The sequence below is a fragment of the Rhinichthys klamathensis genome, unplaced genomic scaffold (assembly GCF_029890125.1).
Source record: "Rhinichthys klamathensis goyatoka isolate OS25496 unplaced genomic scaffold, OSU_Roscu_1.1 h1tg000281l_1, whole genome shotgun sequence".
Lineage (NCBI taxonomy): Eukaryota > Metazoa > Chordata > Actinopteri > Cypriniformes > Leuciscidae > Rhinichthys > Rhinichthys klamathensis.
Genome location: NW_026606800.1, coordinates 7,916,108 through 7,931,973, shown reverse-complemented (window position 1 = coordinate 7,931,973; position 15,866 = coordinate 7,916,108). Strand labels below are relative to the sequence as shown.

General features: G+C 37.3%; 1 protein-coding gene across 1 annotated transcript; it reads left to right on the top strand.

Moving 5' to 3' along the window:
- The first annotated feature begins 1,065 nt into the window (after positions 1-1,065).
- ntmt2 (N-terminal Xaa-Pro-Lys N-methyltransferase) lies at positions 1,066-7,788 on the top strand. Its single transcript, XM_056269505.1, has 4 exons — positions 1,066-1,555; positions 4,194-4,366; positions 5,222-5,474; positions 7,297-7,788. The coding sequence occupies exons 1-4, from the start codon at positions 1,381-1,383 to the stop codon at positions 7,551-7,553; spliced, it is 858 nt and encodes a 285-aa protein (XP_056125480.1). The 5' UTR covers positions 1,066-1,380; the 3' UTR covers positions 7,554-7,788.
- Positions 7,789-15,866: the final 8,078 nt, after the last annotated feature.

Here is a 15,866-nt window from a genome sequence, read left to right as displayed (position 1 = left end):
TGTATATGTGGAGGTATGTGTCGATCCGTTGAAATAGGCTACATGTGCCTTCTAGACTTTTGGTGGATTTTTAAAAAAAAATTATGTCTGGCTGAATGTATTAATTCGAAGCTCACAGTTTTAATTATCATACCATTTACAATTGGAAGTGAGTAACTCACTTACCCTCTATACCAGATTAGCTTGTCCAAAGTATAGAAAGAGAAAGAGAAATACTTTTTTACCACCAACCTCATTTTTATACAATTTGCTGGACTAACAAATATCTTGCTAAAAAGCAAGTTAAGGCAGGACACCACATTGTTTTTTCATGGAATGTTCAATTTAGAAATTTTTGGGCTTTTTTGTCTCTATAGGCTTACCTCTCAGTAGAAAGAAAAAAATCCATGATACACATTTAAGTGTTTATTTTATTACACTTTAAATATTTGGATCTGTAAATTTTAATTACAATACTAATCTTAAAAAGCAGTCAAACTAATTATGACAATGTTGGTTCGGGTTTGGTGGTCTGACTTTGTAGGATCAACATTATCTATAAACAGTGTTCTCTAATTGCATTGAGTAAGTTTTTCCAATTTAAGCACTGATTCAGGTTTGGTTCACTGAATATCGTACGCTAAGGTGATGATGATTAGGCAATTTATCCAAATTTCAAACTGTAATCATATGAGTAACACGGCTAATGAGCTGACATGCATGACTAAACATGAGAGGCCTGATATCTTATTTATATTTTTTCTCTCTCCTCTCCATCTCTCTCTCTCTGCTTTCTCATATGATTTGCATGTATAACTAAAAAACATTGCATTTTCTCAGTTGTATGTTGCTATTGTAACATACAATATGGTGACAATGTCAATGCATATACAGATTGTAAGCAGCAACAGCATGTTCAGATTAGATGTCTTTGATCTTTCCTCACAACCTTAAACTTGTCAGCAATACTGTGTATACAAACATGAGAAGGCGGTGCTAAGAATAGCTACTACATAAGCCACTTGTCACTAGCTGTGAATGAATGCACAACCTTCTGGGTCATGTGTTGGTATGCACTGATTTGTCATTCTAGATGTGTCTGTGGAGCTTAGGAGAAGGACCTTCTTCGAGAACTGGAGAAGGCACCACCCCTATTCTGACGCAATCTTACCAGTCCCTTTCTCATTCATCCACCCCAGGCCTAAAGCAGGTGATCTGATAAGAGGTGGTAGTTTTAAGCACTCTGCTGAGAAAAGAACGCTTAACTGGTCAGTTACAGCTCCTCTGTCAGAGGTTTCCTACTAATATAGCAGCACCGGGGTGTCTTCAGCATTTCTTCCAGAGACCAATTGAGTCGCACGTTACCACATACACTTTGAGTCACTTTGCAGAAGATTCAGAATGTCTGATTCCACCTCCATCGGGGAGTTTAGCGGGACACATCAAGCCTTTCGAGACCGCTGGGCGAAGACAGATGATGAGATGTGCAAACACAGTATGTCTTTCCACTTGCACAATACTCTGAGGAGGGAGTTCTTCGCCAGCTACCTGTACCTCCTGGAGAAGATTCCTCTGGGTAAGAAATTTTGGTTGCACTTTATTTTACAGTACGTGTACTTACAGTAAAGTTACCCAAGAAAGTACTGGTAATATAAGGTAACATGGGTTAGGTTAAGGGATAGGATCAGGGTTAGTTATTGTAATTGCTTTAATAACTAATGACATGCAGAACATGGGTGTAAAATTAAGTGCTACCGAATTTTTTGTGTGAATTATGAGCCGCACTGTACAAAGATTTTTCAATCTGCATCTATTAATATTTATGTTACTGGCATGTCTCTATCAAAATGACATTTACATATTTGTGATGATAATTTGAGCAGATACTGGTAAACAGCTAAACCTCAATATTCAACCGATATTCACTGTATAGGCCTACATATGTTCATTCATGCAATCAATGTACAGATCCATGTTACTATTTTAAGCATAATTTCATAAACGTGTATGCATGCTGCATTCTTTACATTCCACTGTATATAACTTGATGTGTTAGCAGCAATGACAGCTGACTTTGCTGTCTTTGGAGGCTTTGGAGATGGTGGTTAAGTGTAGTGGGATAGATCACCCAAAAATAATAAATTCTGTCATCATTTACTCATCCTCAATTTGTTCCAAACCGGTTTGAGTTCCTTTCTTCTGTTAAACACAAAATAAGATGTTTTAAAGAGTATAGGTAACCAAAAAGTCAATGGGCCCAGTATTGTTTTCCATACTATGGATGTCAATGGTGCTCCACAACTGTTTGGTTACAAACATTCTTCAAAATATCTTCTTTTGTGTTCTGTAGAACAAAGAAATTCATACAGTTTTTGAACAACTTGAGGGTGAGTAAATGATGACAGAATTTTAATTTTGGGGTGAACTATCCCTTTAAGGTTGTTGAAACATTAAGAAAAACAAATGTTCGCCTTTAAGCAACCGTGAATATTATACAATGATTTGGAGTTCATAAACAATTTTGTTTTGTTGTGTTGTTGACAGTAGTCCTTGTCTGAAGAATGTGAGCTTGTGTTTTCTGGTTCACATATTTATTTATTCAGGTGGGTATAGTGTAAACTGTGGAAACACGTAATCCAGTCTGTCAGTGTTACTGTGAGTTGTTGGTTGGATTGAGAGGCCAGATTTCTTTCAACAGACACATCCATTATTTGTATCGTTACTGATGAGCTACTTTTAAGTTATGAAAACAGATATATGAGACAGCGCAGGTTAATAAATGAATGACCACACAGGTAAAGTAATCTTCAGATAAACCCTCAAATATACTTGACAGTTGATATTAAATTACATGTAAAGGAACAATGGGATATTTGAGGTAAAAATAAACATGGTTCAAGTTCAAAATATTTGAAATAGTTTTTTTTTATTTAAAACTTATACTTTGAACGGTATAAAACAGTAACCCAAATGAATCTCCTAGGAAAATAGCTAACAATTGATCTTGCTGTTATCATGCTAAAAGTAACTTTTTTTAAAAACCATTTGCATTGTTTTAATAAGCATAAAGAAAGAAACTTAAAATAACAATTATTCAATGTTTGTTTTACCTGGCCCATGCAAAGCATAATGGGACCTATAAATCCCTGCCAAGATTCAGCAAAGCTGCATTAATGCAAGTGGAAATTATTCCATATGAGATCCATATAGTACATATGAGATCAGCTTTTTGACCAAAAGGAAAGACAGTCATTCATACTTTTAAAGGACCTGTTAAAAGGAACTCAGAAAGTATTTTGTGAGAGCTTAAAAGAAAAATGAGTATTATTGTCTGTTTTGGACTTTATAGCTGAAATTAGCGGGTTGTTTTGTTGCCTCTTGACCAATAACGCAAAGCAGATTAAGGTAAATATAGAGGACCAAGAAAAAATATACAGGACCAAAATAAAATAGTCCACAAGGAAACATTGCCCAGTGTTACTATTTTCGACCTTGGACTACTATACTTGTGATTCACATGACAAACTCTGGCCTGCTCACAAATTCAGGATCACAATCCATTCACTCTGCCAGTTCTCTCACTTATAGCACTTCAGCAAGTTCTTCCCGCTAATCATCTGGTGATTTGATGTTTGACTCGAACTTTCCGAGCATGTATGGACTTAATGACTGGTCTGTCCTTTAAGACCAGCCATTTGAGGGAGCAGATGTTCCAGCTGAACTTAATAATGTGGCATTAGACTGATGCTGACAGAGTTTTGCATGTTGAATTGCTTCAAACCATCTAAACCTAAATGTGCCCACGACAAAGCATTCCTTGTGTGTAACAACACTGTCAATATCAACAGTATCAATACAGGCAACTTGGAATTTCCGATGTTACACCATAAACTGAATGAAAACATTCTTATTAATAACCCCTTTCAAAGAACTAATTATGACTAAATGGTGTTGTGAGAAGTGAATGAGAAGACACAACTGCATTGAAACTTCTTTTCATAACTGTACACTTTCCCTTGAGATGCTTTGACCCCATGCACAGATGACCTTTAAATGTCAATATTATAATAGTATTGAATATTACTATAATTATATTCAATTTCGACTAACTTAATGAATGCCTCATTTTTCTCTCTAGCTTGTAAATGTTAAAAATTCTCACAATAAACTGAGAATTGTGCATTTTTTACTAAGTGACGTTTGTTGCCTTACAGTGAAACTCTATGCAGTGACTTGTGAGTACATTAAAGGGGAGAAGCAGTTTTACTACAGGGCACAGAACTTCTACAAGGACGTCCCGGCGTCAGAAGAGGGCATGATGGGAGATTTTTTGGAGATATCTGAGATTGACCTTGAAGGCTCAAGACAGTTCCTGAAGAAATTTGTTGTATGAAATTTTGCCTTTCTTATTGATACTGAATGTTTATTATTCAGTGTACTTAATAGTGGCTGTATATACAAGAAAAATACTGAAATACACTGTTAAAAAATATTTGTTGTAAGTATAAGTAAAACAAGGATAATTGGAGTACAAGAAACCTTTTCCGTTTTCCTACTCAAAATGCCATAATATTACTTGCCATTTCTTTGTAATTACTTGTGAAATGTACTAGTCATTCCTGGTTCAAGTCTATTGTTTTTGTGTCTAAAAGTAAAAAATCTGTTAATCAGTTGAATGTAGTACATCAATTTATAAATATCAGACACAGCCTACACCATAAAAACTGATCAGTTGACTTAACTTAAAAAAAAAGTGAGAAACACATTGCCTTTAAATTATTAAGTAAATAAACTTGATGCGTACTGAAAAAATGTAAGTTACGTGAACTTGACAATTACACAATTTTTTTAAATTACGTATGGGGTTTATTTACTTAATAATTTTAAGGCAATGTGTTTCTCACTTTTTTTTAAGTTAAGTCAACTGATCAGTTTTTATGACAGCAGGCAATTCTTTTCAATTGCATATTGCCTTTGTAGTGTGCTCACACATACTCTTTAGATGACATAAAGATCAAAAGAGCACACACCTTTACTTTTTGAACATGTGGTTAACTAACACATCCAAGTTGACAAATAGCATTAGCTTAATAAATAGTGTTCAGCTGTTGTGCTAAAACTTTGACCATGAACCTGGACTTGAAGTCTTTAGATTTCTTTAATTTCTTGTGTTATAGCACTCATTATTATTATTGAACATCAAAAAGTAAAATGTTTTGGGGGTTTTTAATGGTCCCTTTAGGGTCCAGGAAAGGCTGGCACCAAGCGAGCACTAGACTGTGGCTGTGGAATCGGGAGAGTTTCTAAAGGAGTTCTGTTTCCTGTGTTTGAATCCATGGAGATGCTTGACATGATGGAAGATTTCATCCTCCACGCTCATGAGTGTTACCTCGGAGATTACGCAGACCGGGTGGAGGCCTACTACCTTTACAATCTGCAGGAATTCACCCCAGCTTCAAACAGATACGATGTCATCTGGATGCAGTGGGTTACCTGTGAGTGGGTTGCTTGTGACCATTCATTTGTTATATCATGCTGTATATTTTGCAGTAATAAGTTACCTGCATTGACTCCTTTAATTTGACCTTTTTTTCTGCCTCCCTACATCTTATTTTAGTAGTTGCAGGCTATCCATTTCCATTTTCTGTAATGTGAGCAGCTGTATGCTGGTCAGGGTCTTTTGTTGCAGTATACAGTTTCATCTCCCTGACTGCAGCCTGTGTGTATATTTGACACCGGTGACAGAGATATCTATATGAAACTGCTTAAAACCATATAAAGACTTGAGATAGTACATGAACTCCTTGTGGTGACAGATTTTTTTTAAGACCTAACTGAAGCAACTCACAATCAACAATTATTATATACCAGGAACTGTAGCCTAATGATTAAGCATATGACTCAAATGGCCATTCAAAAAGAAAAAGTAATAAATTAATTAATTATATATAAGCAACACCAGTATATTGTCCAGATTTTTTTTTTTTTAGAGAGAGAGGTGTGGCATATACACTCACTGGCTACTTTATTAGGTACACCTTGCTAGTACCTGGTTGGACGCCCTTTTGCCTTCAGAACTGCCTTAATTCTTCATGGCATAGAATCAACAAGGTGCTGAAAACATTCCTCAGAGATTTTGGTCCATATTGACATGATAGCGTCAAGCAGTTGCTGCAGATTTGTCGGCTGCACATTCATAATCTAAATCTCCCGTTCCACCACATCCCAAAGGTGCTCTATTGGATTGAGATCTCGTGACTGTGAAGGCCATGTGAGTTTAGTGAACTCATTGTTCGAGAAACCAGTTTGAGATGATTTGAGCTTTGTGACATGGAGTGTTATCCTGCTGGAAGTAGCCATCAGAAGATGTGTACACTGTGGTCATAAAGGGATGGAGATGGTCAGCAACAATACTCATTTAACTCGTGGCATTTAAACGTTGCTCAATTGGTAATAAGGGGCCCAAATTTTGCCAAGAAAATATCCCTCACACCACCTGAACCATTGTTAGAATGCAGGAAGGATCCATGCTTTCATGTTGCTCACACCAAATTCTGACCCTACGATCTGAATGTCACAGCAGAAATCGAGACTCATCAGACCAGGCAATGTTATTCCGGTCTTTTATTGTCCAATTTTGGTAAGCCAATGGGAATTGTAGCCTCAGTTTCGTGTTGTTCTGACAGGAGTGGCACTGGTGTGTTCTTCTGCTGCTGTAGTCCATCTGCTTCAATGTTCAACGTGTTGTACGTTCAGAGATGCTCTTCTGCATAACTCGTTGTAACGAGTGGTTATTTGAGTTACTGTTGCCTTTCTATCAACTCGAACCAGTCTTGCCATTCTCCTCTGACCTCTGGCATCAACAAGGTATTTTCGCCCAAAGAACTGCCGCTCACTTGATATTTCCTCTTTTTCAGACCATTCTCTGTAAACGCTATAGAGATGGTTGCGCGTGAAAATCCCAGAGGATCAGCCATTTCTGAAATACTCAGACCAGCCCATCTGGCACCAGCAACAATGCCACGTTCAAAGTCACTTAAATCATCTTTCTTCCCCATTCTGATGCTCAGTTTGAACTTCAGCAGATCGTCTTGACCATGTCTACACATCTAAATGCATTGAGTTGCTGCCATGTGATTGGTTGACTAAATATTTGCGATAACAAGCAGTTGAAAAGGTGTACCTATAGTGGACAGAATAATCTGGACAATCTACTGCTGTTGCTGCATGAACAGTGTCTGTTGTGGACATTTGAAATTTACACACTCTGTTTTTGTCAAGAATTACATAATTCATGAGCCATTTTACATTTCTCAGGTCATCTTACTGATAAGGACCTGATGGAATTTTTAATGAGTGCTAAGGAGAGCTTGAGGCCCAATGGTGTGATTATCATTAAGGATAACATGGCACGGCAGGGCTGCAAGCTGGACCCGATTGACAGCAGCATCATTCGCCACCTGGACATCATGAAGAGCATCATTCAGAAAGCAGGCCTCTCCATACTGGACGTTGAAAAGCAGGAAGGCTTTCCTGAGGCCATCGTACCTGTATGGATGATCGCCATGCACTAAATGAAAGACATAGAAGCAGAGAGTGTTTTCAGATGGATGTGTTGTACATGCACTTAGGTACAGTAGTAGTTATATATTATAAATACATAGTATGTTTTATCCCATTTACCAACTAACATGTCAGAGTGTAGTAATTTCAGTTAATGAACATCTGTTTTTCAGAACATCAAAGTTTTATTTTTCCAGTAGCTTTTGCCATTTTCAGACTGCTGTCATTGTGTGTAGTTTCTACTCATATTATGTTTACTCATATGATACGTTTTTACCCATTTCAAATCATGTAGAAATGCCAAAAATGTTATTTTTGCTTTGACAGAAATCTTTAGTGAAGGTTTTGTAAAATATAATTTAATTTTTTGTTGAAATGGAACAGATAAGTGTATATAATTGTCTTGCCATTTTTGTATATTTACTGTAATAAAGAAAAACTAATTATTTATTTATTTTTTACAAAACATAATGCTTTTGTCTATGTATTTTTTTGTGATTTAGAGTACAGAAATGTTAATCATTCTGAGTAATAAATAATATATATATATATTACAGTGACATTTCATTACAACATATCATAACAATAAAATTTAAGTCACCGAACCACATTCAGAAATGTCATGATATCTCCCAAATGCTTATATTATGGGAGACTTATTTCCTTTAAACGACAAAGCCTTCATTATCTTTACATGTGAAATTAGCAAAATATTAAACAACTTATAGCACTAGAGAGTCTTGCTTACACTGCAGAAAATAAGATCATTTCCATGCTCTTGGTGTCTCTGAAAGCAAATATTCTCTTCTTTTTTAAAGAAAGAAGGATAAATAATGTCAACAAGTTCAAAACTTCATTGTATTCCCCAAACCATGAAAAACCACGCTGTTTAGGTAAATGGTTCTCAGATGGTGTCTTCATAGAGAGTAAGGGAATTATCCCTGGTTTTGACAGACTACTCTTTTGTATCTGCCTTGGGTTCTGTCCAAATCTGTCAGAACGTGTCTGCATAAAGAGCATCACCAAGTCACCTCAAATATTCAGCGTGTAAGCCTCACAAAGATGTCTTGAGCGGTGCTGTGTAAAAATTCAAGCAGGTCCTTTTCGCCATGAATAGACGGTTTGTCAAGAAAAAAACGCTAACACTCACAGCACGCAATGCAGGCCGCCTGTTCTGTTATGAGTGATCTACGCTGGTTCTTTACCAAGCAAATTCCTTGCACTCACGGGATTTTGCAAATACATTTTTCAAGGTTCCAAACACCCTCAGGCTGCAGTCGTATTTCTTTCAAAAATCTCTCTGTAAATAGCAGCCAAATGTCTATTCGTCAGAAATGGTTAGCGTACCTGGCAGTTTCTGCTATCAAGTCTAATCTTTCTCGTTTCCCTCACAGGCAGTCTGGCAGCTAATGGTCTGTATTAACAGAAATAACATTAATAAATTTGGTCATATTAGAGCTGAATTGAGCCCTGCTCCCGGCACAGAGAGTCAAAAATAACATTGACAGACAACTGGGAGTGTTGCACTGACACAGGTAATTATAGACAAATGATCTTGTGCCTAGACCTGGCAGTGGACAACCACATCAAAATTCAGGTTTATTTCATTATTTCTCATTTTTCAAAAAGATGAATGCTTATTTGTGGTGTCAAAGTTTATGCAAGTTGCTTCAAATCTACTTTTAATCAAATTTAATAAGAATTTATGCTTTTCATAACTAGACTTTAACCCCAAAGTTTAATAACTACAGGCTTGGTACCGAGAAAATTGGTCCTCAGGGTGCAATCTGATACAACCAATTGACATATTATGGTTTGGCGTTAGGGAAAGAAAAAATAATAAAAAAGTATTTAAAATCTCAAAATATTCCCTTTAAATCATTATGAAGGATTGTGATGATTTGGGGCTGGTTCCTGCCAGAAGAGTGACAGAGTACAACCATAAACATTCACAGCTTGTTTTCTGGTGCGGACTCTCGAGCTTATTCTACATGTCAGCTCAAAGGCCAGAGCTAAGTTACACCTACTTTTTATAGGTCATGCTGATATTCAATAGTTTATTATGGACTACCCATATCATGTCCTGCTGATAACATCAATTTGATCTCCAAACTGTTCAAACTCTGACAAATTACAGCGATATGAAGGTTTTAAAGGGAATATCATTCCTAAAATGTCAAATGCCTTCTAGTATCACAGTTTTAATATGCAGAAACTATTCTGAGTTGACTCCACACAAATTAGCAAACATTGTGGCACTCTCAAAGGAACAGGGCTATCAGGTTGGGTGACCAATGGTGAATGCTTTGGAAACGTGACTGTTAAAGCCAGCATGAAACGGCAGTTGCAATCGTTTTTTCGTCCCTATTGTGACGTATATTGGAGTGAAATGGTTTTTCGAATAGGAAAAAATTTAGGGTCCATCTTTGTGGTTTGCTATTGCTGTGATGTCATGTGAGTGACAGGTTGTGCCGCCCTCGGGCCAGTAAACACGTCATCAGAGAAGAGAAGAGATGTTATTGCAAGAGAGAGGAAGTGATTTTGATTAAAGAGTACAGGGGCACATAAATTAAAGGGGGAAAAAGATGTGCATGGATAAATCATTTACAACAAATATTGCATAAAAATTAGACTTGAGAATTGTCTATTTTGATTTCATGGCAATAACTCTTACTCTGGATGGCGCCATTTCATAATCCAGTATTCAAGTTTAGCAAATTCAATATTATTACTTTACTTTTCGTAATGTGATTATTTTCCACTAACAGTCATTGTAAATATTTTTGTAAAGATTTATACATCTAACTTTACCATAATAGTAAGAAAATAGATAGGCCGTTCAAAGTGAATATTTTCCATATTTGAGGGTCAGTGGGGGAAAAAATAAATATTTTTATGTTTATCGGCATGCCATGTGACCATTACCAAGAACGGTGAACATGCATGTGTTGTTAAATTATTGAAATATTATTTTCAGGAGGTATTTTAAGTAAATATTTCAGGTTTAAGAGGTCTCGGCTGACAAAAAGGTTAGGTTTTGAAATGGATGTTCAGATGTTCAGCACCATACTCCTTCAGAACTGTCTGGTTCATCAATGCGGTCAGACTAGTACTATTGAGGAGAATGCAGTTATGGCCACAGTCACCTTAAAACGTCAGCCGCAAACCACGGCTGCCCCATCAACGATCATGTGACCTTGTTTGGCCTGGCCTGATGTGGTTGATTGGTTGCTGAGGTCAGACATTTGTCCTTGTGACTGGATGGGGCTTTTACAGTGCGGGGGATTAGAATTGACCACACTGGCATAAACAGTAAACATAGTTGCCTTTAGATTCGATGCCTGTTTTCCGAATTAGCGCAGCCTCAGCTAGCCTGACTAGTAACATGTGTTAGTTCTGCCACAACTAAGCCAGAAGCTTGTTTTGTGTGCCGTATCCCAGTTTAAGTGAGAGGAAAACATTGCTATTTCACTACTTTACAGGGGTCTTCCAGCACAATTATGCCAAAGAAGGGAAGGAAATTATGTGTGCAAGCCCATTAACTAACTCAAGCTAATTAGCTACAGCTAGCACCTAATTTAATGTCGTTGTACAAAGTTTAATTGTAAACCCACCCAATTTGATTCAAAGGAGTGGGTGACATAACACAATCTGTCTCTTGTAATCTGTTGGTTTTGCTCTTTGTGAAAAACTTGTATAATCACCTTGTAGGCATTTTCTTTTCCTCTCAGGCTTTGGAAGAATAATTCCTCATGCTGGTTTCAATTCACTAACCTTTCAGATCACATTATAATGAGCCAAAATAACTCTCACATGCACACTGAGCCTGCCCGAACCGTTTTCCACCAAAGCCATTCAGGTTCATGATTCACTATTGGTTTCCACAGCAAGAGGGGGAAGATGTTTTTGTTGTTAAGAACAATCTCTTCCATTTCAGATTGTTCTGTGGTGAACTGCAGCTTGGCTCGTGAGAGCCGATCACGCGAAAGAAAACAAATAAGAGGGTAAAATATAGAGAGAGCCTAGGAGAGCCATTAAATCTAACTGGACCAAAAAAAAAAAAAAAAAAAAGAGTGGACGAAGCGGCAGGTATTTCCTGCTTCTTGATCTTCTGAAGCTGAGCTCATTTTTCCCCACTGGGGGTTCAGGCTTGGTTTGTATAATAACTTGTGGGATAATGCCAACAGACTATTATTCATTTTTCTTTGGGAGGAGAATAGTTTGGAGGAAAAAATGACATGACTTAAAATAAATGTCTGGTGATCTGTGTATCATCTTGATTGTAATATGTTTAGCATGGACATATATGTTGGATGTATACATTTAAATTCAAGGTTACATTACTGGTTAAGAAATCCCTGTGATATGGATATCATGGATTGCATACGGTACAGAACAAAATTATCAGATTCATACAGTATGTTAGTCAAACCTGCTCATGTTTGGTTTCCTCATAGACACCATAGGGCATATATATCTATATACATGTAATTATATATATAAGAACATAAAAATGATGGCCAGTGAGTGACTTTAAATAAGATACACTTCTTGCCCTTTCACCACTGTGCCCTTCAGTTCAGCACTTGTACTGCAAGTCACTTAAAACAACAAAAGAAATCTGTTAAACAACCACCAACATCATTGAATACATTTAAGCCTAATGCAATAACATTTACTGCTCACAACATGCTGATTCATTTTCATTCATTTCACATTGGTTGGCTCCAGCCAAAGAATGCTGAATTTTCCTAAGCAAACAGCCATCTCTCGGCCACAGCAAAGCCCTTGCTAATGAGAGAGCAGGCAGCTCGCTCATCAATTTCAAGTACGATTTATGAACCGAGCTGAGAAATATGACTTTAATAATGGTAACAAATGGCAGAGCTGCTGTCGGGATTGGCACATGGTAGCGAGACCGAAGCTATAGAGGAAAATAACACCCTAAGGCCAACCACTTTTTGGCAAAGTCATTCTTATGAACTGTGAAAATGCTTTGCAGTGTGTCAGATATGGGCACCGCAGAAACTGGCTCTATAAACTCCTGATTAAACTACAGTTTCTGTGGCTTTGCCATCGTTTAACTGTGTTACAGGCTCTGTCATAATTGTGGGTGCAGAGGTTAACACAAATATGGAGATGGCTCTGCCTGGCGCTATAGTGAACCTCAGACATGGTCTTGTGCAGTTGCTATTTTTAAAGATCCGAATGGAGTTTTTAAAACGGCCTGGAAATCAGTTTCTTTGCTATTCCTACACCAAATTTGGAATGTGTGAAAGGATTAGGACATGCACTGGCTGGAGAAATTGCGCTGACAGCTCACCGCATTTTCCATGCCCACGTCTTAGGACAATTTGACAGGAACAATTTTAGTTTTATTACTCGGGATGTATTAAGCTAATCCAAACGATGTCAGGAAAATGAATGTAGTCATTTCCCATCAATGACCATGTAATCCTTATTATCTATTCTTAAACCCTTGTTCAGTGACCATATTAACTCCAATAGTTTAAAAGGCATAAATTAAAATGCAGACACCCCGCAGATTCTTAACATAAATGGTCATATTTTATGAGTCTCTCTCACCAGGAAAGAGATGTTGTTCATTGTCACATGATGTTAAAGAATACCGACAACTCCTGAATCCCCTGGCTTTAACTCAGCTCCATATCCCACGCAAACACATCTTGTTGGCAGATGTGGCGACACCACAAACACTTCAAAGTGCCTGCACTTAGACCTTCTCCATGCACTGACGCCAACTGTAAAAAGTGCCGGACATATGGGTTGGAAAATATTAAACCTTTCAAACAGCGACTGGGCAGCCTACTCTTGTTAGGAGAAAATATTTGTATTACTCATTATTTAGTACTGTTGACTGCAAATTGTGACAAAGACCTTCATGAGTCATCATCACTGCAAAGCAAAGCTGACAGAAGCGAACAGATCTGAGTTACACGGTATCACGCTGTGTTAAATGGAGCTAGTAGATGTTGAGGGAAAGAGGTTGTTAGGGTAAAAGTAAAAATGTCCCGTTTACACAAAAAACAACAATTATATAGATTACTAGGCTATATTAGTGTCCACACCGACGGACGATAAAGTTGTTTATTATAGTTCATTAGCAGAATGCTAGCGTGTTATGGGCAACAACAACTCAACCTGTAAGAAATCGAAAGGACATAAGTACTCGTTCATTCAACTTTCGACCTATAACCCACGTTGAACTTGCAAAACTTACAATAAAATCTGAGATTTCTCAACGGGAATCGGGTGAAAGAGACAAATTTAGCCGTCTAGCTCCATAGACTCCCATTCATTCTGCACTCGGACGATCGCCCCCAGTGGAACTCTGGTGGAACTACAACCAAAATTCGGTACAATAGGACTTAATAGGGAGTGCCTAGGCTTTCTGTAGACGGGCTTTGCCGTAATCATGTCTTGAAGCAACGAAACTGACACTGGTAGGTCACATGACAATGGCAACATGACAAAGTAAATCCAGATGACATTCATAATACAATTCATAATAAGTAATTACTGTGAAGTAATTACTTATTCATTCGAAAAATATGCGATTTCTGTATGCAATTTCAGATTTCAGATGTAGAGTTTTTAAATGCTTTGTTTCTCCCATCACTAGCAATATGAAAGTAGCGCCGGTTTCATTTACCTGGATGAGTGGTCTGATACGTTCAGAGATGTATAAAGTTCTAGAGATGCAGACTTGAGTAAAAGTACAAGTGCTCTATCAAAAAAGTGACTTGAGTAGAAGTTGAAGTGCTCTTTAAGCACCATACTTAAGTGGAAGTACTAAAGTATTCAATTTTTTTTTAACTTAAGTATTGCAAGTAGTTCTCTTTTTAATTTACTACTCAAGTACTGAAAGTAAAAGTAAAAGTATTGTATTATGTAGTAAAGCATCTCACCATTCTCTTCCCTGCTTGTGCCTTTTTTCTCCACAGCTTATTGGGTATTTATCTGCATGTTACAGCCATATCTGAAAGCTTTGTTTATGTCAGGGAGTTCCTGGAATGTCACATGATGTGGCTCTTCTTCATGTGTTCCATATATGGACTAAATGTGCATATGGCGCCCTCAGGCTTCCAGTATGGATTGAAAACACAGTATATCAGAGTATCCAGCGCTCATAATGATTACATCGGCCCATTTTGGGTATAAATTAAATAAATATTTTTCCTCTTTATAGAAATCTGACGTAAACCTATGAAAATCTATCAATCTAACTGCACGAGTTAAAAGCCAGAGGGACGTTGTTTGGTCAAGCGCTTTCATGACGACCTCACAGGAGTTTTTTTCTTTTTTTTTTAATGGGAGCGGCTGACGCTCATAATTCATATTAAAGATATCGACTCATTTTTTCATTACATAACACCTTTTCATTACATAACACCATAAATTAAGAAATAACTGTCACTATAAGTTTCTCAGAATAAAATAGTGGTCAAATACTGCAACTTGAGTCTTATATTTTTTTAATGATGTATTGTCAAGATAATAGCATTGAATCTAATTGTAACTATTAAAAACAAAGGACGATTCAGTGCGTCGGCGTCCTCGCACATTCTATATGAATTGTCTTTCACTCTGACAAATGCACTCTAATGGGTCTCCTTCCTCACCGCCACGACCACTCGAAGTTGAATGGTGTTTCTGGTTCTTCCATCTCGAAACAAACTAACAAATGTCAGGTGTTCAATGGAGGCAGGCAGCAGAGCGAGAGGCAGAACGGGAGCGCGCGCTCTTCCTGATCGCTTGATTCGCTCAATGATGAGCCAGCTTCATCAAACCTGGTGACAGAGCCATCTACCGCTCTGGCAGTGATTATGTGGGTTTGGAATGATTCGTAACATTTTTTATAATTGTAACGAGTAACGATGCAGCACATAAAAAATGTATCGGAGTAAAAGTATTAAACTCATCAAAAAAATTTACTGAAGTAAAAGTGGAAGTAGGAGAAAAAAATAATACTCTAGTAGAGTACATACAGCCTTTTAATACTTAAGTACAGTAGTGAAGTAGTTCTACTTCGTTACTAAACATCTCTGGATACGTTGCCATCATGGGTGAATTTTAAATTAATAAGAAATATCAGAACACTGGATTGAATGATTGACCAATCAGAATCAAGTATTCTAAAGACCTGTGTCAGCAGTTACCATAATGAGTCAATCATTTAATACAATGCAGCTGTAACAGAGATGCAGTGTGAAAGCCGTGGGTTGCTGAAGCTCTAGGGCTCTCTTAGTATTTTCCCATGAACATGAAGCAAAAGCACAGTATATTCTTCTTGTTGTGGTGAG

Excerpts from the sequence above, each read along its gene's own strand:
- ntmt2 (XM_056269505.1), top strand. The coding sequence starts at position 1,381 with ATGTCTGATTCCACCTCCATCGGGGAGTTTAGCGGGACACATCAAGCC. Across the intron at positions 1,556-4,193 it reads CCTGGAGAAGATTCCTCTGG|TGAAACTCTATGCAGTGACT; the intron begins GTAAGAAATTTT and ends GTTGCCTTACAG. Across the intron at positions 5,475-7,296 it reads CTGGATGCAGTGGGTTACCT|GTCATCTTACTGATAAGGAC; the intron begins GTGAGTGGGTTG and ends TACATTTCTCAG.